This window comes from Monodelphis domestica, chromosome 8, assembly GCF_027887165.1.
Source record: "Monodelphis domestica isolate mMonDom1 chromosome 8, mMonDom1.pri, whole genome shotgun sequence".
Classification (NCBI taxonomy): domain Eukaryota; kingdom Metazoa; phylum Chordata; class Mammalia; order Didelphimorphia; family Didelphidae; genus Monodelphis; species Monodelphis domestica.
The window spans coordinates 19446456-19468413 of NC_077234.1; the positions used below are offsets into that span (position 1 = coordinate 19446456).

General features: G+C 34.9%; 1 protein-coding gene across 7 annotated transcripts in view; it reads left to right on the plus strand.

Annotated features, from left to right (window-relative positions):
• RSRC1 (arginine and serine rich coiled-coil 1) overlaps positions 1-21958 on the plus strand; it is a 422496-nt gene that overhangs the window by 190956 nt on the left and 209582 nt on the right. For all 7 annotated transcript variants that reach the window (XM_056807600.1, XM_056807599.1, XM_056807601.1 and 4 more), the window contains one exon: positions 20035-20071. In XM_056807600.1, the coding sequence (XP_056663578.1) occupies positions 20035-20071 (37 nt within the window). The remainder of the gene's footprint in view (positions 1-20034; positions 20072-21958) is intronic.

Consider the following 21958-nt stretch of genomic DNA (forward strand, 5'->3'; position numbering starts at 1 on the left):
TGGCTATATCTATTTACCTATTCAAAATAAGTATATTTGCAAACATTTTCATTCTACATAGACTTAGGATTATTTTGGGTTTAAGAATATTTAAATTGCAAGTTCTTCCTTGGCCAATCATTTTCATTTTATGGATCATTTTCTGATTCTATAAAAATATATTTTTATATTAATTTGAAAGTTTTATATCTCTATTAATATTATTAAGTTCTTGTAGCAAATTTTAAAGCCTAGTCATTAATTTTTTCTTGGTTAACCGAAACAAAACTTTTTGAAAATGTTGTTTAAATATACTCTTAAATTGTTCCCCTGTTTAATATGAATGTATTCAGTGTGGTTTCCCAAAATAACTGCTGAAAGTAACTGTTGAATGACATCTTGCCACTTTGCCTGGGGACTTCGTAGGTCCAAAGACCTGTTGCTGCTACAATTCCTGTCAAGTTAATGATGGCAACAGTTTTTTTTTTAATTTTCTACACCCATCTTATGATCAAGAGCTTGTAAAAAGCTAGATTTTCCTAAAAAGGATCAGATACTTGTTTTTACTCTTTCATAAGATGGCAGAAAAAACGATTTCCAAAATCACACACACACACACACACACACACACACACACACACACACACACACCTTCAAAAGCTTTTCACTGAAGAAAGTGAAAGAAATTATTTCCTAAGTATTCAGCCTCCCAAATATCTGCTTTTAGCAATATAAAAATATCTCTATATTAAAACAGATGAGAAACTGTGTGGATCATCCAATATAAAAGTCAGAAGCCAAAGTGGACTTTGCCAATTTTGCCTTCTATCATTTAATATGATCTCCCTAAACAAAGAACTTGAGCTGCCTGGTCTCCATGTATTGCTTGTAAGGGATTCACTGCATGCCTAAATCTCAAAGACAGGAGGCTGGCTGCCAGTTGGAGCCTAGAATAGGAGGTTACAGGAATCTTTTGTGTTGGACTTGTGCCTCATCTCCAACACCCTGCCTCCTGCCCAGCTTCTGTGGCCCATGCTCCAGTGCTGTTTGACTTGGAGAGACCTCAGGGATCTAGAGCAAAAGTAAGAACAACAGGGTTTCTCTAAGCCGAAGGAACAAATGCCTCCACCCCTTGAATTCACCAAAGTCTTGGTAGCCCAACAGCAAGTGTTCCAGGGAGTGATCCATAGGAGCATGTTTCTGTCAGACAGGCACTGGTAAATCTTGGGCTCAGAAGGCTCCTTCAAGATACCATTTAATGAAAGTGCCTAGTTTGTTTTGGTCTCAGTCTTTGAGCAACACTAACTCCCTAGTGAACCAGTCATATTTGAAGTTGCAAAGATCAAAAAGTTTCCATTTGCTAAGATATGGAATAACAACCATTTCCTAATGCATTATCATCCATTAATCCTGAGTAAGCATCAGTGTACCACATGAACTTTATGGTTATGGGATTTAGTGCTGAAAAGGACCATCCATAGAGATTATCTAATATCAGACAAGCAAAGAAAATGCTGTTTCAATTTCAAAACTCAATGGATTTGAAATTTACAGAACTTTCTCAGTGTTGCTTAAATTTTATTGGACTTTCAAAATATGCAAATTTGTTATTTGATTAATTTAATTAATATATTAGAATTAGAAAAGGTCCTTTTAAACCTCAAAATAAAAATTAATATTATATTTATTTGCTAAGATTACCAGGCAATTATAATTACAAAACTATCTGAAATTATTTCCTTTGAAACTTCAAATTTATATTTGCTCATAAATTGCAGGAAAAAGAAATATTCTTAAGATAAATGACAAAGCATGTATACAAAATGTCATTGGTACATAGTCATCTTTATTGTCTTATTTAATTTTTGTTCTATAATTATGATATTACCTTTCTTACAACTTTTTTGATACATTATCTTGTGAATTAACTGGCTCATTTAGAAAAATAAACTTGTTTCATTTCTTCACTGTATGACATTTGAATTATGTCTTGGAAATCCAAATTTAAGCCTAAGGGTTTGGGTATTATAAAGCGGATCAAAAAGTCTTAGACAGAGAATATAATTTACATGGAAAATACATAGCAATATGGTTCTCTGGATGGGAGGAGATTAATTATTGCCATTGCTAGAGATATTGGAATAATGCAATAATATCCATAAACAGATGGTTATTGCAAATGTATTCCTTGCTTTGAAAATGAGGTAACAGATATTAGAATGGACAGTTCAATAAAGGGGTAAGACAAAGATTGTTTCTTCTTTGAACTGTATTTTGTAAGGGCAAAATATAAAACTTAATTATGTCTAGTATACAAGTTATAAGTATAGATAGAAACTTCTTATAACTGTAAATTTATATTTTATATTTTTCTTTGATGTTAAATTTCTCTCAGTCATAGTTGCAAAGGTTTCCTTTTTTTTTTAAGTGAGGATGCTTTTTGCAAAAATAGCATCACAAATACATTAATTACTATTGACCTCTTTATGAAATCATGTAAAGTAGGAAAAACTTTAGTATCAAAATTTGGCAACGATTAAAAACTCATAATTTCATTGACATAAGTATTGTCCTAAAATTTCATTTAAAGGATATAATTTTTTTTTTATTATTTCCTTTTCATCCATTATGTTGGCAATGATCTAAGAAAGTCATATGATTTAATGAAGATTATTTTTAGCTTATCATGCAGTGGTGTTATTTTCATCTCACTGTTTATTAGTAGAGAATTTTTCGTTTCTATGTATTGATACTTTTTTAAACTGCTTTTTAGCTTCTCTCCTGTGCCAATTTTTTTTTTTTAACTAGACCAAGGGCCTAAAGGAATAGAGGAAGTGAATGGACACTGATGTATCCAAATATCTCATTTTGCCTAAAAGCAAGTACCGGCAGATAATGCCCATAAAGGGATTTTTTTCTTAAGCCCCGTGGATTTTCCCCCCGTAACTTTTTGTGTGAGTTAGAAATGAAAACCATTCATCTAGTGCCCCAAAGAACGGCCCTATTGAATGGAATAACAGGGCAATGTACCATTGAAGGCAGGATTGCAAGTGATTATCTTGTTAACTCTTGACAGTTACGCCAGCTCGATTTGCAAATGAATCAGAGCTTTTCATTTTGTGCCAGGATCATCTTTTTATATTCTGATATGACAGATGCCGTGTTCCAGGCTTTTGTTTCTCCTCAGTTTTATACTTGCAAATAAAAAACAAAGGATTAGGAGAGTCATTTTATTTGCATCTTTTCTCTTGGAGTTTATTCTTTGTGTGCAAGTTTTTAATCTTATATTTTTCAAAAAATTCATTTCTAAGTAGTATTGTTCCTGTAAGAATTAAATTTCATTAGTTTAAGTACAGTAGTAATTGGGTGAAAGAGGAGGATTTAGATTCTTTCATAGAATGGAAAATTGATTGCATCCAAAACATTGTAGTCTTTAAAACACAAACTTTTAAGTTAATTTAAGGCTAAATTAAATCATACTTCTTCTGGAGAATTCAAAGTATTTTTGGAAATATTAACACACTTTTGTGTTTTCTTGAACTTATGTTAATTGACAAACAATATAAACTTTTCTCAGTGCCTTAATACTGATTTTTATTATTCTGTAGTTATTTAGGGTCCAGCATAGTGAGGATCATTTCAGTGCAGTCTTTATATGTTCCTCAGTAACTTCTAACACTTTATTAGTGCAGAAATTTTACTATTCATCAGTTAATGTTGCTAAAACATGATATGCTTTGTTAATTACTCTTTAACTCTTTAAGGTAGTAGTATGTCCATTTCATTAGAGTCATGGATTTAAAGCTGGTCCATAGTTTGGAGATTATATGTTTTTATTTTTTAGATCTTTCAGTATGTCTTCCAGATTTCCAGATTGAGGATTTATTTGTGTTCCCAAATTTTTCTAATTAAACTATCAAACCCTGAAGGGACAAGGACTGTTATTTCTTTTTGAAAGTAGTTAAGAAATAAATGAATAAATGAATAATTGAGTGAATGAAAATTATAGTGAATATTTCCCTGCAAAATATATTGAATGATATACTCCTTTCCCAGTTTTTACAATTATAATGTGAATAGGCAGCACAGAGACCTAGTTCATATATTGGATACTCAAAGTATTAATAATATGGATATTATTATCCTGATCTTGAAGCAGTCCCAGATGTATCTTTTTTATTCTGAATGGCAAGCACAGTGACATTTAATAGGCTTCAGAGACATTTCATTGGCCTGATGAGCATCATTATAAATGAACAGTAAGAAATGCTATCCAACCTTGCTGTCCTTTAAAATGAGAGAGAATAGTGGGATCTTGGGAGAGGGTTTGTGGAATAGATGAGTGAAAAGAGCAGGGAATTCTTCATATACCTCTCTTTTTAACTTGCCCTTTTCTAAGATCCCTTTTCCTTCCCATTAGAAGGAGGGTAAGTTAAAGCACAACCATGCTTCCATCATGTTTACTCTATAACTCAATCAATTTGATTGAGGCAGCCAAGTTGAAGTTGTCATTCATCTGAAGAAGTTTAGCTGACTGTTACCAGTGAAAAGTTCTGTTGCTTTAAAGCCTATCTTAGTATTACATACAAATAAACTGAGAAAAAATGAAATAACGCATTATTTGAAATATTAGTAATTTCTTTAACTTGTTATACATATTAATTGATGAAAGCCTTTTGATTTTATTTAAATCTTTTATAAACATTATTTTAAATGTTTTATATTGGGAAAATAAGATACATTTTATGCTAGAGATTCAAACATAGTTGCTCACTGTTTCTACTGTTTCATCTCTAATCATTTTCTGGATGTCCTGGACAGCTCAGGAAAGTTTTAGCATTTTAATCAATAATATTTGTTAATGTCAGAAGTCTGTATGGCATGATTATGCACCATTATTCTAAATTATCTTTAATTAATGAAGAAAAAGGCATTATCTCTCAAGAGTTTTGAAATATTGTTCTCTGATTATGCCACAGTTGGTCTTCAAATGGAACAATTAACATTTATCTTTTCTCATGATAACATTTCCTCAAATCATCCCTCCACTTCCATTTTTTCTAAGAGTTGAATTGAGGGCAATATAAGATAAAGCTTTTTGAATATTTTAGTACTAGATTTTCCCCCTAGTATTGGAAATAATATTTTAAGTCGTAAGTTAAACCATAACTACATTTTCCTGCTATACTAAATAATGGGTTAAATAGAAAATTCCTCACCATGTCCCTTTCCAGTACTTACCATATGATCCTCATTTTTAGGTCTTTGGAAGTAGTGGTATTCCAAGTCTTACTACCATACATCACTTGTAAAATATTTTAATTAAAAAGATGGATTCTTTTGCTATTATAGAAAACTTAAGATCTGTAAAAATGCTTTTCATTTTCCCCAAAGCAAATCAGCATATTCCTTTCCAACTTTGAACCTAACTCATTGACCCTCTGTATTGTTTGTCTTGTATCACTATACTAGCAGACAAACTGTATAGAATATCCATAAGTTGCATGTTAAAATCTTGGCAACAGACATGCTTCATCCATTCTGTGTGAATCTTAAAAACTGCTCAGACTCTACCTTAGGAGATCTGGTTAAGGCTATTCCCTTATTGTAACAAATGAAGGTACTTGATCAGTAATGTATTGGGAATTTTAACATTACTCCACCCATACTTAGGCATACTTTAGGGGAAGATAAAGTTGTAAAATCCCTTACTGAACAATGAAAAGTCCCCAGCTCATACTTAGAGTAAAGCAAAAACCCTAAGCTAGGTCTATTTTTAGATCTAATACAAAAGGGTGCTAAGTACCTATAAAGGTTAAACTAATCACTAAAAGGTCAAACAACTTACAAAAGGCAAGCTTAACAAAAGAGGTGTGAAGTTTTAGTCTACCCAGAGAAGGTGAGAACTAAAGAGTGGTGAGAACTAAGAATAGGCAGTCCTGGGAAAAGCGTCTACTGTGATTGGTAGATGTGAAAATTTAGAGGAGGTGACATAAGAGAAATTTCTCTTTAAAAGGAGCTGGTCTCTCTCTGAACTTAGTTGGAGTTTTGCTTGGGACAAAATCTTGTGGTGAGTGGATAAAAGACTGACTAGTCTCTCTTAAAGCTCAGGTCTAGGCCATTTTGGCCTAGGCCCTTCCTACTATTTCCTCTTAATCTGTCTCTCTCCCTTCCCTTAATTCCTTCATTTGTATTAATTAAAAACTCCATAAAAACCCAGCTGACTTGGGTATTTTCATATTTGGGAATTTCCCCATGGCGACCACTTAATTTTAATATAAAATCAAGACACTAAAATTTATCTTTACAGTTTTGGCAATTCACAGTCTTGAAAACCATTTGGTAGGGGGAAGGGGTGGGAAACACTTACCTACTATCTTAGAAGGTATAATTTCTTAGTATCATTTCTAAGACAGAATCGTTATAAGGATTAGGCATTTACCTAGAATCACATAGCTAGGAAATATCTGAGACCAAACTTGAACCCAGCCCTTCTTGACTCCAAACCTGACACTGTATCCAGGGTGATTCCTAGCTCTACCTGTATTCTGTCTTTTCTTGTGGATGGACACACCAGACTTCTTTGAATCATAATAGATTTTTTTCTAGGATGCCCTGCAGTGTTTTGAAACTCAAGTCAATATCATCAGCAAAAAGGAGCATCTGGAGGACCTCAGCATCATCAGGGAATCCCTGCTCATCCTGGATTCTGTGCTAGGTCTCCTCTGTCACAGTGATGAATAGTACAACGAGTATATATCTCTCTGTTTCCTGTTTCATATCATGTTTGTGATCAGTGAGCCATTAAATAGGGTTATTTCTGTTGTTACATCTTCTGAGGAGTCATGAATGATCATGATATATCAATAAGAGACATAGTGTGTAAGATTGAAGATGCTTTGTTTTTACTAGGCTTTTTATCAAGTTTTTTTTCAGTCAGTAAACAGTAATTACAGTGGGATTCTATATTCTCTACATATTTTGGACATTGTTGAATATAATTTGTGAAAGCCTGATTATCCTCCAAAACCTTCAGCAAGGATGCCCTCAATTTATGTTTAGATGACCCCCATAAAGATTTTGGATAGATGAGAAAGAAGATATATTGTTTGGTGGTAGTTCATGTTTTCTTCTTGTTGTTGTTTTTTCCCCATCTTTTGGTACCAATACCTCCTTTAGATGGCTTATCAATTGTTCCTCTTTCTGCCTTCTCAGTTACATCATGGATTTCCTCTTTATTTGATCCAAATAGAAACTTATTGACTTCCCAGTCAGAAGTAAACTACCCACAATGAAATATAATGGACTTCTCTACTAGTAGCAATGCAATGATCCAGGACAATTCCGAGGGACTTAGGAGGAAGAACACTATCCACATCCAGAGAAAGAACTGTGGGAACAGAAACACAGAAGAAAAACAATTGCTTGATTACATGGTTCAATGGGAATATAATTGGGGATGTAGACCCTAAACAATCCCCCTAGTGCAAATATTAATAATGTTAGGGGTAAAATTTATGGTTGGACTGAATATATTTTTAGTTAGTCTCCAGGGATTTAATTACTAAATGCCAATTAATTAGTCAAGTCAGAATGGCTTTTATGGAAGTTTATTTACAATAGAGGGAAGAAATTAAGGAAATGAGAGAAAAAAGAGAGATAGCTGCTCCAGCCTGGTCTAAACCAGGCTGGAATTCAGAGGCTCTAGTCGGGGTAGGAGTACAGATGATTAAATTTAACATGGCTTCTAGGCTATGAGGCCTCCTCCAAGTTGAGCAGTATCTCCAGAGGCTAGTGACTCCAGAAAACCAAGGGAAAGGGAGTCCCACGATGATGGGCCTCTCCAGAGCCTGGTACCTCCAGAAAAGCCAAGGAAAGGGAAGCAGTCTGAGATTTCAAGCCTGAGCTCCTCCATGGTCAAGTTCCAAGTTCTAAGACCTCCTCACAGGAAGTGACTGCGAAATATAAAGGCAGTTCTTTGCGTCACTTCCTGTGTCTTACATGTACCAATGGTGACTTAAACTTGGCTTTGGATGGCCCAGGGGGGCAGTCAGTTGTTTCTGATTTGTCACTTGCTAGCATATGTGGGTCATAGACCTACCTCCCCCCACATTTAATCCTTAAGTGGGGGTGTATACCTTCCTGGTGGCTAAAATTCTAAAGAATAAGTAGGGTGGAGTAAATTTCAATTTTATAATAATATGGAAATAGGTCTGGATCAATGACACATGTAAAATCCAGTGGAATTGTGCATAGGCCACAGGAGGGGGGGAGGGAAGAGGGGAGGGAAAGAACATGATTCATGTATTCCATGGAAAAATATTCTAAATTAATGAATTAAATAAATAAATTTTGAAAAAAGTAAACCACCAAGGATTTCTAAAACATTTATATGGCAGACACTGTGCTAAATTCTGGAAAGGCAAAAATACTGTTTCAACCCTAAAGGAGAACATAATATAATGTGGAGACAACATGTAAATAACTATGGTACAAAGTATATGCAGAGTAAATGAATGGAAATCCCAGAGGGAAGCCACTAAAAGGTCAGGGGGAGATGTGTTGAGGAAAAGAAGGTGAGGGGTGGCAGGGAAGACCAGGAAAAGTCTCCTGCAGAAGGTGAGATTCTAGTTGAGTCATTGTTCAAGGAATATAATATTAGGGTCAATGTTTAATCCTTCCACAGAAAAAGACTATATTATTTTTTGCAATTCTTTTCTATTTTCCTTTTGTTTTTATATGAATGACCTACTGACTGACATTTTCTAGAATTGGTAAATAGTAAATAATCTATTTCTACTAAAATTACTTTAACTCATTTTATGTGTCACCATAGGAAACTATAGCCTATTTCTACATTCCTGGAAAAGAAACACTTGAGTTGAGAAGAATGGAAAGTATGTCTCCTCTTATCTTCTAGATTTGAATTTTGGGGCCTTACTCCAAAAGGTCTAGAACATCTATAGACCGCCAAAAGCACATACAACTTTGTAGTTTGGAGAACAGCAGTCTGGATTAAGATTTCCTTCCAATTTGTAACCTATGGTATTATCATTAAGGAAATTTTTATTTGGAATCTAACAGGTCTTTTTGTTTGGGGTTTATAGATACTAACATAACATCTCTGTCTGACCTTATAAAACATAAGTGCCAAACTGAAACTGCTTCCTGGAATCAGACACCCTAGGAACCTGCATCTGGAAGAGACTTTGAAAGACCCTAGAAAGCCTTCCCACGTTCCCCACCACTTCCTCCTGGACTTCAGAAAACATTTGATAGATACCATTCAGACAGGTGATTGTCTTTTGAAGTATTTGGAGGGAAAGCAATTCTGCTCTGTATAGGTTTGAATCCCAGAACTTAGCTAAGTGATTTTGTCTCTTTAGGCCACACTTTCCCTTATTTCCAAAATGAAAAAGTCAGTTCTAAATTTATGACTGAATTATACCTAAAGTTATGCCTAAAATAATACTCTATTTAATGCTCACCTTTGTAACTCCATGGTAGTATTCCGATCATCCCAGTGACCTAGCTCCTTCTAGATGACACCGCATACTAGACCTTCATTCCAAGTACTGGTTACTCATTGATATTGATTGATACTTTCGATTATCACTTCTGGACTTTTCTAGTGCCTTCACTCAGCAGCCTCACTTCCTTTGAAATTCACTCAGTCTACATTTATCAGGCCAGATCTTGGTGGCTTTTATTTGCACCTCCTAGAATATTCTACCTCCTTTCTAAATTAACTCAGTTCCTGATCATGGTATACTTCTTCGCCCACCCCACTCCATTCCCCGTCCTCTCTTCATAATAAGGAACTTTAATATATACATTGATTATTCCCTCAAATACCCCAACCTTGGAATTCTTCAATCTGCTCAACTCCCATGACCTATTCCTCCATTTCTTCTCACCTACACATAAAGATGGTAACACCTTTCATCTTGCCATCACTCAAAAGTGTTCCTTTTAGTGCATCAGTATCTACTAATATCACATCTCTTCCTATGCCTCAGTTCTTCCCAACCCTGTTCTTTATCTTCCCCTTTACTTACAGGCTCTCCACCCTCCCCCCCACCCCTTTGGTTAGGTCATTACCTCTTCTGTGGCTGCACTTTCCTCCCTTTCTAACCTCAACCCAAAGTAAAGCATTTCAGCCCTTTCTCCTGACTTAAAAATCCCTTTACTCCATCTCTTCTCATACCTCAACAAACTTAAGACCTGTATTACCCCTACCATCTACTTTTTTCCTACATCTACTTACTTATGTATTAATAAAGTCCCTTTTGTTAGTGTCCAGATTCCTTCTGAATGTTTGTTATCTAATCTCACCTGAGCCCTTAATGCAGCAAGACAATCCTTTTATTCTTGTTTCAATTGATTTCTCTTTATCTCACTATATATTGGAAAATTACAAACCTCTTCTTCCCACAACCCTACAAGATCCTCCTTTCTATCTACCTTCTCTATTACCTCTTACTATACAAAAAGAAATAATGCTGCTTGCTGAGAATTCCCTCTTATCCCCTACAACCTGATCCCATGACATGATCCCATGTTTTCCTCCTTTATTTCTATTTCTGAGTTTCATCAATAACGCCAACTATACTAGTTGCATCCTTGATCCTACCCACTCCCATTTTTTATAGTGGGTTACTCATAAAACCTCTTCCCCATGACTACCTTATATTCATTTTGTATATATTAGGTATCCCAAAGATCTTAGACCCTTTAAAGCCAAAAATCATAATCACATTAACACTTTTGGAACACCTTGTATTTAGTATAAACTTACATGTGCTTGTTATTTCCACCATTAGAATGTAAGCCTCTTTGAGGGCAGACTTTCATTTTTTGTCTCGTATCCCTAATAAGTAGTAATTGCTTAATTAATACTGCTTATTGATTGTTCAAAATGGCAACATTTGACAACATCTTTGGTCTGCCATATTGGGTAGGTGTGAGAATAACATGGGGGAATTTTGAAATTAGGCCTTAGCTCACAGAATGGGAAGGAAAATGTCCTCTAAAAAAAATTGTTAGAATTAAACATTCTCAAGGGACCTTGAGACCATCTAGTCTAACCCTTACTTGGAAAAAAAAATCTTCACTGTATACTCAGGAAGACCTTTATTAAGACTAAACTACTTCTCAAGGCAACCCATTCTATTTTTCACAGTCATCAGATCACAAAATTTGATAATTAAAAGGAAAATCTGCAGATTTCTTGTCCATCCTATACACAGAAAGAATCCCCACTGTTAACATAGTCAGCAAATGGTCACCATGCTTCTGCTTGAAGAACTCCAAGGAAAGGGGGCCCTCCTACCACTGTTTGAGTGGTGTCCCATCTCTGGTCAGCTCTAATTATTAGGTTTTTTCCTCACTGCAAGACTAAATATGGGCAGTTAGGTGGCACTGCAGTAGATACAGTGCTGGACCTGGAATCAGAGAGACATCTTCCTGAGATCAGTTCTGTTCTGTCATTTACTATCTGTTTGACCCTGGGAAGGTCACTTAACCCTCTTTGCCTCAGTTTTATCATCAGTAAAATGAACTGAAGAAGGAAATGGCCAATCACTCCAATACCTTTGCCAAGAAAACCCCAAATGGGATCACAGAGAGTCAAACATAACTGAAAAAGGACTAAACAAAAACAATAATAATTTCCTCCCACTAATCCTTTATCTGCTCTCTTGGTCTAAACAGAGCAGGTTGAATCCCTATTCCACATGATAGTTCTTCAAATACTTTGAAGACAGTTAATGTATAATAAGCCCTCCTCTAAATGTAATATTTTAAAAAGTTTTATTGTCACTTTAAAAGTTATTTCTCTGTAACTTCTTCCCATTCTTGCTTTTGTCTTAACAAGTCTAATTCCTTTTTCACATTATAATTCTTCACACACTTGGTAGCTATCATGTCCCTTTTAAGTCTTTTCTTCTCCAGCTTAAATATTCCCAGTTATATACATGCCATAATTGGAAGACTTTTTATCTTCCTATTTATCTTCTTGGATATTTCTCCATCCTTCAATGACCTTCCCAAAATGTGGTACTCACAATTCAAACTATTAGGACAAACAAGAAGTTGTCACCTCCTTAGTCCTTATGACCCGTATGGTTTACCCAGATCTTTTTTTCAAATGAACCACTATCTCCTTATGTTCCGTCATCTTATATTTCTGAAGCTAATTCTTTGACCTCAGGTGTGGGACTTGAAATTTATATTTCTCCACAATTTGTCCTAGTATTTTAGCCTGTCAGTCTTTTTTTTTTAATTCTGATTCTCTTATCCTGTGCATTTGCTAGCTCTTACAAGATTTAATGGGCAATATGCTAATTCATGGCTTTATGCAAGTAATTGTTTTAAAATGTTAAACATTCTAGGACCAAGTACATATTCCTAGGACACTTCGCTGGAAAACATTAACATCTATACTGAATGACTTCTTTTTAGATCCATCCATTTAACCAATTATGAATCAATCTAATAACACTATCATTTAGTCCATCTCTCTTCACATTGTCCAAAAAAAGTATAGAATGAGTGTCTTTGTCAAGTACTTTGCTAAAATCTGGGGAAACTATTCCAACATTCTTCTCATCTATCTGTTGAGGCATTCTGTAAGAAAAGAAAGGATAGCGTCATATTCTGTTCATCATAAAGCTATGCAAAATCTTTCTGATCGTTGCTTTCTTATCTTACCAATTTACACTTTTTGTAGTATCTTTTCTCACTAGAATCCTCCTTTGTATAGTCCTTCAATGAATATTAAAGTCATCCTTTGGTAAATATAAGTGATGAAGTGGAGGGATTGGCTTTTACCTTTTATCAGGTTTTACAGGATAGAATGAAAGGGCTTTGACTTTTTTCAAGCTTTGTCCCTGAGTAGGACACATAGAAATCAGAATTACTTGCAAATCTGTCTTCCAAACAGTAAAAATGGTCTTTCTTATATTATCTGCCCTAGTCACGTATGTAAATGATGTAAATTTGCTTGACTGCACTCAGAGTGAAAAGACCAGAATTCTGTAGAACTTAGTTTCTCTGAAACTTCAGCATATTATTATGGCTATCCCCCTACAGTAGTTTTGAAGTCTGGCATTGAACATTAGTTATTGAGGGGGGAGGATTGTTTTTAAACTTGAACTAGAAGATTTAACATTAATTAAAAGGGAACCATCCAACATAATTAATGTATAGTAACTTGATATAAAAATAGCACCCCTTACTCATTTGTAATAATTATGATATTATAAAGGCATATGTTTAATATTTAAAATACCTAATTGTTTACCTTTTGTATTGAATTATAATTTATTTCATCATGTTTCATCAAGGTAAGCATTTATACTATAGTCTCACAAACATAGAATTTTAGTCCTAATAGAGATACCTTCTTAGTCCTTCGTTTTACAAATGAGGAAATTGAGCCCAGAGAAATTGTCACTTGAAAATGAATGTTTTGTTTTTATTATGCACTTTTAAAACACTTTTCTGATTTGAATTTTTGGAGAAATATTTTAATTATATCAAGCTGCATATTCACACTATACTTTCATTTCCCCCTTCATTAACTTCCTAATTATTATTGTTTAAATTCATTACTGTTCTTTGCTTATGACCAGTTACTAATACAGAAACTTTCAGTGGTTACCAATCATGTCCTCATTGTTAAATATAAAGACTTTTTCTCAGTTCTCCTCTTATTTGACCCTTCTGTAGTTTTTGATACTATTAAATAATGCCCCTGCTCTTAGTATTCTTTATTATTCTGATTGATCCTTCTTTTCCTCTTTGCTGATACTTTTTTCTCCTTTTGAAGATATTTCTAATATAGCTATTTCTGGAATTTTCTGTTTGGGTTTTTTTAAACCAATTTCCTTTTTACATCATATAATTTCATATTCTTATTTATTACTATAACCTGAAGTTGATTATTTCTGTGAATGTGCTCAAGACCTACATATCTTTTAATTTTATTTTTATTCTGAACTTAACACAAAATAAAATAGCATATCCATATGCATTTTAGAAAGAAGAGTTCTACATATGAAGCTGTTACTCTATTCCTTAGGGCTTGCTTTTCTATTTAAGTATATAGAAGCCCTCCGAGATGTCTTCAAATGGATTATCTTTCCATTACTCCTACTCAACATGGAATTTACAATCTTTTCTATGAAACCTGTTATTTCTGACATCTAATATTTCTGATAATAGCACTATAATTTTCAATGACTGGAGTCACCTGTATTTAAACTGTTAAGTCATCTTTGATTCTTCTCTCTCTCGGGCCCTCTATCTAACCATTCCTTAAGTGTTGCTGATTTGACCTCTTATATCTATTCCCTTCTTTTTCATTCCCACAGTTATGGCCTTATTTCACACTGTCATTGCATCTCACCTAGACTATTTCATTATCTTAATAACCAGACTACTACTTCACTGTCTGTCTCAACCAGTTCATCCTCGACATTAATGCCACATTAATATCCTCATATCTCAAAAAGGCTCTAAAAGCCTTCTAGTATAACTGAGATCCATTGTGTGAATCCTGTGTTTGAACTCTCTACAAAGTGGTAACCTGCCTATCCTCTGCACTTAACACATTTCATGTAAGATATCTCACTACACACTGAGACCATCTAGTACAGATACTTAGTCTTTTTTCATTGAGGCTAGTGAGAGCATAATAATTTAATATGGTGATCAGCATGTTTATTTCATGTACTTCCTCCTTTTGACATTCCACATGACCCAAAAACCCATTAAAATTGGATTAAATTATTAATGGTTCTGACTTACGATTTCATTGGCTTAAGGGTGCTCCTGCTATCAAATTCCTCCACTATTCCAGATGAGAAACCTGTTCATAATTTATGGTCTTTCATGGTTGCCAGGAACATTGAAAGGTTCTCTAATGTTTTCTCCATACAAATGATTCTCCAATCTATATACCCAGTCCTAATCTCTCTCCTGATCTGCTATCTTATATCACCAACTGACTCTTAAACATATCATCTTGGATAGACATCTCCAGCTCAGGCTGTCCTCCCCTCTTCCCTAAGCTTGCCCTTTCCTGAACTTCCCTGGACATCACCAATCTCCAGTCACCCAGGCTACCACTTTCTTTGATATCCTCAATTCCTCATTCATATCCAGTTACTCAGTCTTTACTTTGTATCTTCACAACTTCCCATGTGCTTTTTTTCATGGCACCCTCCAAAAACTCAGCTTTGCAAAAGTAGAACTGAACAAACAAGAAAGTTCAAGAATTCCAGGCTTAGCTGAAAGGGCCTATCTCAGATACTGAAGAACATTGTAGAAAGGAATGTATTATGATACAAGACTGAAACAATGGGCTACCTCCAGTTCATAGTTTGTACAATGTCCAGCATATGTCAGGGAAGAGCCTTCATGTGGAAGAAGACTTGAGTTTATGGCTAGTTTTAGGGCATTATTAGTAATGACATCTAATATTTATTAAATAAAATGGGCAGTGAAATCAGTAGTTCTATGCTACTTCTTTTAGTAACTTTTATTGTTTTTTTTTTACTATTTTCAAACCATTCACTTTTTTCCAAGTGAAATTTGAGGCTGCTTTTTTCCCTTCCTGGCCATGATTTATATTTATTTTATTTCTCTCTTTTGAAACTGTTTTTTTGTTGTTTAATTGTATCCATCTTTTTATGACCCTTGTGGACCACAGTACCAGCAATACAGTTCATAGGATTTCCTTGGAAAAGATTCTAGAGTGGTTTGCCATTTCTGCCTCCAGTGGATTAAGGCAAAAAGAGGTTCAGTGACTTGCCAAAGTCACATAATGAGTAAATGTTTGAGGCTGGACTTGAACTCAGGACTTCCTAACTCAGGGCTTAGAACTGTATCCACTGAGCTGCCTCCTGAAACTGCTTTAGGATGTATTTTGTTCCCCCCCAAAATCCTTTTAAAAATTAGATTTTTAAAGATCTGATAAAATTAACATGCAAATAAAAGAACAGCTTAATTTTAAGGTTTTTTGTCTTTTTTTTTAAAGAGAGCATTCAAGTAAACATGCATCCTACTACCTAAACTAAAGAAGCATAGATAGTTATTAGTAAATGCTGAGAGGACTAACAGAAAGTGTCTGAGAACAAAGCCTACTTTGGGTGGTTATTTGACCTGCTGGCCTCCTATGTTCACCATACGAGGGAGATTCCTTTTCCATAAGTGTTGAGTGTGTTGCTTTTTACACAGCATGCACTTACTAACTTGATGAAATTGATATTTGAAGAAATCATTGATTCTTAACAGTCATTGATCAAAGACAAAAGATATCACCTTGATGAGAAAGAGAATCAGATATATTGAAGCTGCAGTTTCAGAATTTTGAATGAATCAGAATGATGATGGCTTTAGAAAAAAATTAAATTTAGTCATAACACAGATAAAGGTGTCTTGGTTATGCATCTCCTCAAGCTGTCATTACATGATTGATGCCCAGCAGCTTCCTGCTGGAAAGAAGCTTCAGATTGGAACTGACAGGTGCCACAAGGTTTATTTAGGAGCCCCTCAGCCTTGTCCTAGTTAGACGCATCCCATCAGCCTCCTGCACGTTCTGCTTCTGCATTTCCTGTTTCAGACACTCATGGTACACAGATATTACTATCTGTGCTGCCTCACCTACAAATTGGATGAACAATCCTTGACACTTTTTCAATATTATTACATTAAACCAAGTGGATTTTGATTGATAACCTAATATTCATCTAATGCAAAACATCAATCATGGCAAGTATATTAATTATTTAATATTGCAGTCTAATTCAGAAATCAATGGGCTGCATGAGGGGAAGGAAAACTCATGGTTCCCAGAAGACTTAAGGCAGGGAATGATTAAAAAAAGACCTGCTGCACTTCTGTGTGTTAGTTCAATACAAATCTTTATTCATTTGCCAATAATCTCTGCCCGTTTTCCACTTCAGGACCATTTTATCAGTTTTGAGACCTATAATTGAATTAAGTCTGCTTTCAGCACAGGGCAATAGGAGTTGCGCCAATATTGATGAAGTCATGACAGGGACGACACAAGAGACAGACCACTAAAGACGACAGGTTTTATACCATTAGCCTGAAACTCTTTACATCAATGTCTTGGTTCCTGTTTCTTTTAGGTTCATTAGGACCTTTGGCATCACCACATATCACTATCACTTCTTCCCTATTTAAATAATACACAGCCCTATGTAACATTTTTTTTGCCAATAATAATGCTTATTGGGAGAAATCTGACTTTTTCTTTAACTGCCTGAAGTAATGCTAAGAGAAGGATTATTTTCAGGAAGTTAGTAGTATATTAGAGCTGAAAGGGATCCTATGGATCATATACTCCATACTTCTTTTAAAGATGAGGAAACGGATGAATTAATTGACTTAACTGTTATCATAGAGATACTAAGTAGCAGTACTAGAATTATTTGAATTCAAGTCTTTCAACCCCAAATCCATCACTCTTTCCACTAACTGACATTTCCATCTTGGCATGGATAAGTTATTGCAACTTTGCCAACCATTATATACATATACATATTTTGTGTGTGTATGTGTGTACATATATATATATATATACATATATAATATGTTTATATTCATTATATATAAATTTATGTAACTTAAACCATATCTAGTAGCTTACTATGATTAAAAGATCAGTAAAGTAGTCATTAGCAACTGGTAAAGTCCATTTTATCCTTTTTTCCAGTCATTTTCCAATCCATGAACAGCTAATTCCCAATTGTGTGACTAATGAATCCTGTGCAGTAGTCACATATATTCACCTTCACACTTTTCAGAGTTATAATTTTGTAAAATATAGCATAGACATATTTTATTGAGCTTTGCTTTGATGTGCTTCATAGATACTGTGGGTTTTGTACATCGAAGAAGGTTTGTAACAACCCTGGGCCAAGCAAGTCTATCGACACAATTTTTCCAACAGCATGTGCTCCCTCATGTCTCTGTGTCACATTTAAGTAATCCTGGCAGTAGTTCTCATTTCTTCCTTACTGCCATATCTGTTCTGATGATGTTCCTATTGTCTTTGTTTTGGGGTGCTCCATTCAGTTAGATATATGTTCTGGGTGTCCTGGCTGCTCCGTGGAGTGGCCATTCTTCCATCTCTCTCCCTCTCCTTAGGCCTCCCTATTCTATGAGACACAACAGTATTGAAGCTTATTTCATAAACTTAGATAAAGCAATAGTTGGGTTTGAGAGGATCGACTCCAATTTTGAAAAAAGTTCTACTGTGGGTGAAATACTATCAAACAGTATCCCATGTTATAGAAAAATCTTTAGTGAAAGGGAGAGTCAATTGCTACATCAAACTTCATTGTTTTCTTATTTTAAGAAATTGCCCCAGCCTTCAGCACCCTTCAGTCACCCTTGTCACCCAGCAGCCATTAATATGGAAGCAAAAAGATTACAACTTCCTCCAGGCACAGATGATGGTTAGCATTTTAGACATGATGCTCAAGCAAACTTAATAGAGAACAGTAGAGTATAAACATAACTTTTATATGCACTAGAAAACCAAGCGATTTCTGTAACTCCCTTTATTGCAATATTTGCTCTGTAGCCGTGCTCTGGAACCAGAAGTATGCCTGTGACTGACAATAGGCCGTTCGAATTCAAATACTGTAGCTCCTTCATAGAACGCTTTATTCACATGAATGAGGACCTCACTGCAGAAGATGGTTCTGCTATCCTGTGCACTTCATAAGCACTCTTAATTATGCCTTGCCATGAGGCTCTCCCTTGTTACATTCATTGTCCATGCTTCCTAGCATTTAGATTCTGGGACAAGTCACTAAGATTTCTTCTACACGATTCCCCACCTCTGAAACATGCATTTTGTCCTTGTCGTTCAGGTGTCTGACTCTTTGTGACATCATTTGGGTTTTCTTGGCAAAGCTCTGGGAGTGGTGTGGCATTTCCTTCTCCAGTTCATTTTACACATGAGGCAACACATGAGACCAGCAGTGTCTTCCCAGGACCGCACAGCTAGCGAGTGTCTGAGGCCAGATTGGAATGCACAAAGATGAGTTTTCCTGACTCCAGGCCTCATGCTTCATCTGTCCATTGCACGACCTAGCTGTATTAATGTGTCTTTAGTCCATGAACCATATACAATGCCAGTCATTCATGATACACTTTTCTTTGGAATCTTCGCCAGGAAGTTCATCTTTAACTCTTTCCCCCCGTGTTTTAATGTGTATTGATATGGTAGAAATGGGTATCAGTACAAATACTGCAGTCTAGGTGCCTTACTGAGATATTCTCATGTACTGCTGCTGTTCTTTAGAAGGAACTTGCCCTTATTTTAAAAAAAAAAACCCTTTGCTTCTAATAAGTATCTGCAGGAGTTGTTTGTTTTTGTTCAGTCATTTCAGTTGTGTTCAGCTCTTCATGACCCCTTTCAGGGTTTTCTTGGCAAAGATACTGAAGTGGTCTTATGTTTCCTTCTCACTTTGAAGATAAGGAAACTGAGGTAAACAGGTTTAAGTGACTTTGCCAAGTTCATATAGTTACTACATGTTCGAGGACAGATTTGAGCTCACAAGGATGAGTCTTCCTAACTCCCGGCCCTGCACTCTTTCCATTGTAGAACCCACTAACTACTCCTAAAAAAAGGGTTTTTTTTGTTTTTTTTGTTTTTTTTTTTAAAAATTGCTTCCACTAAGAAGCTTCAAAAGTTAGTATAGCTTTTTTGGTGTTATTTACTAAAATAGTAGCACAACGAACTTCTTTTTTTTCCATTTCCTAATTCCCCCAAAACTGTAGGACATTTTAATGGTATTTTAAGTGATTTCTACTTATTGAATAAATTATTAAGTCTATATTATTGGTTGGTGTTCCTTTAAATGTAAATTATTCTATAGCATAATGATGTAAAAATAGGATTGTTTAAAAAATACAATTTTTTATTCTTTTTTATAAATATTACCCAAGGTAAATAAATCACTGGAGACAAGGGTTTAGCAACTATTTAGAACTTTTGTTCTTCTGTTATAGGGATTCTGGAAACATCAAAGCTGGATTAGAACATCTGGTAAGTTCTAATTTTCTCTTGAAAATTTGCATCATCTTTGATATCTGCATTCTAAATGAATACTTTTGAATGAGCTTTGAATGCCTTGAATTGAGAAAGTCAGCCATTCCCCAAAGGGTCAGCTCACTGTTATTATGGGAAGCCACTTAAATTTTCATTTGTCTTATCATTTCAGCGGAATTTTAATTTTTTTAAATTACTTTTTTATGTAGAGATGAAATAAAAAGGACAGCAGCCCTTAAATTGGTGGTTACTTTAATTATAAGCAAAAATTATTTTGGCGTTTAATTTTTGACATAACCTTATGTGGCAAAAAGAAGCTTGCTATAAGAAAAAGAGTCAAATATTTCCCACATAAATATGGTATGTCTTAGTAATTTAAAGTCTTTGAAAGAAGTGCACAGCTTTGTTTTTTCTGTTGTCTTTGCCTTATGAATAATGCATTGGTTTAAACTCCATTCAGTTCTATAATATGTAATAATCATTGAAATGCAAAATATTTTTGGTTTAAGTAAACATATTCAAACCACAAGTGAAATTGAAGCAGATTTTACATTAAAAGCCATGCACTGATCAAAAACAGAAGGGAAACTATGGTACTGTCACCAGTTTGAAACTCATTCAGCTTGCTCTATTGAGTCTTTCGGCAGAACATTAAGCAGTTCATCTAAACAGATCATTATAAAGTCATGGTCTGGTTTCTGGTCAAATCCAAATGTTGAATAATTAATGGTACAGATTCTTTTGTAAATACAGTCTAAGTACTTTTTTTTTAATACAAGACTTCATTCGTATATCATACAGTAGCTTTGTTAACTATTAATGTGCAATACTTTAATGCCCCAGAAACAAACAATAGCAAAATACAGTGTCATCAGCAAATAGTATTGAAAATTAGAATTTTAAAAAGGGCCGGTTACTTTAAAGACTAGGGAAATGGAAGCCTCTTAGTGTTAAAATTGTTTTCTAATCATCACAAGCAGATTATTACTAAAAGGAATTTAATAAACAAGGTTAAATATTTATCAACCTGATTTTGAGTTGTTATTGATAACTGCTAACCTCATCAAGATTAGCATTACTCCATGAAAAAATATATATCAGGTACCTACTTGTATATGGTTTCTGCCAGATTTGTACATAGAGATCTTCATGACCTCTAGAAAAATATTAAAAGAGACATCCTGGCTTAAACATTCAAAGACTCTTAGAATCCAGAGTTGCTATGGAACTTATAGGCTATAGAGTCCAACATTCTTGGACTTAATAAGAAAACTAAGGCCCAGTGACGGGAAATTGCTATTCCTATTATTACCTAAAAATGTTTAGATTTGAACCTTTTTCTTCTGATTCCAAATCCAGTGTTCTCTCTATAGACATATGGGACGAAGTGTCACAACCCTTCACTGGGGCAATGTTAACTATATTGTGCTCTATTCTTGGAAGCGCATTTTAGGAAAACAGTTCAGTCAGCTTGTCATTGTGCTGGGCAGTCGTGCTAAGAGATCGTCCTATTTCTCAATGAATTTTTCGTCTACTGGAACAAGAAATGTAAGGGATGTCCTCAAAGTGATGTGTGAGCAACAAAGAAGATGGTGTGATTACATGAGGAGAACAAGGCCTTGAGCTCCATTGGTAGTCGTGCTTCATATAATGCTTGTGTCCTTGACAAATCCCTATACTTTTTGGCTTCTCAGTTCCTCATCAGGAAGAGAGGGAACAATGGAATTCAGCAGATAGAATGCCAAATGCCCCCTTCCAACTGAAAATCTGTGATCTTAACATTTGATTTACCATGCTGTACTTTAAAAAATACATTTTTATTTATTTTTACTTTTACATTATCATAATTTTCCCCAGTATCATTCCCCATTCCCCTCTTAGAAA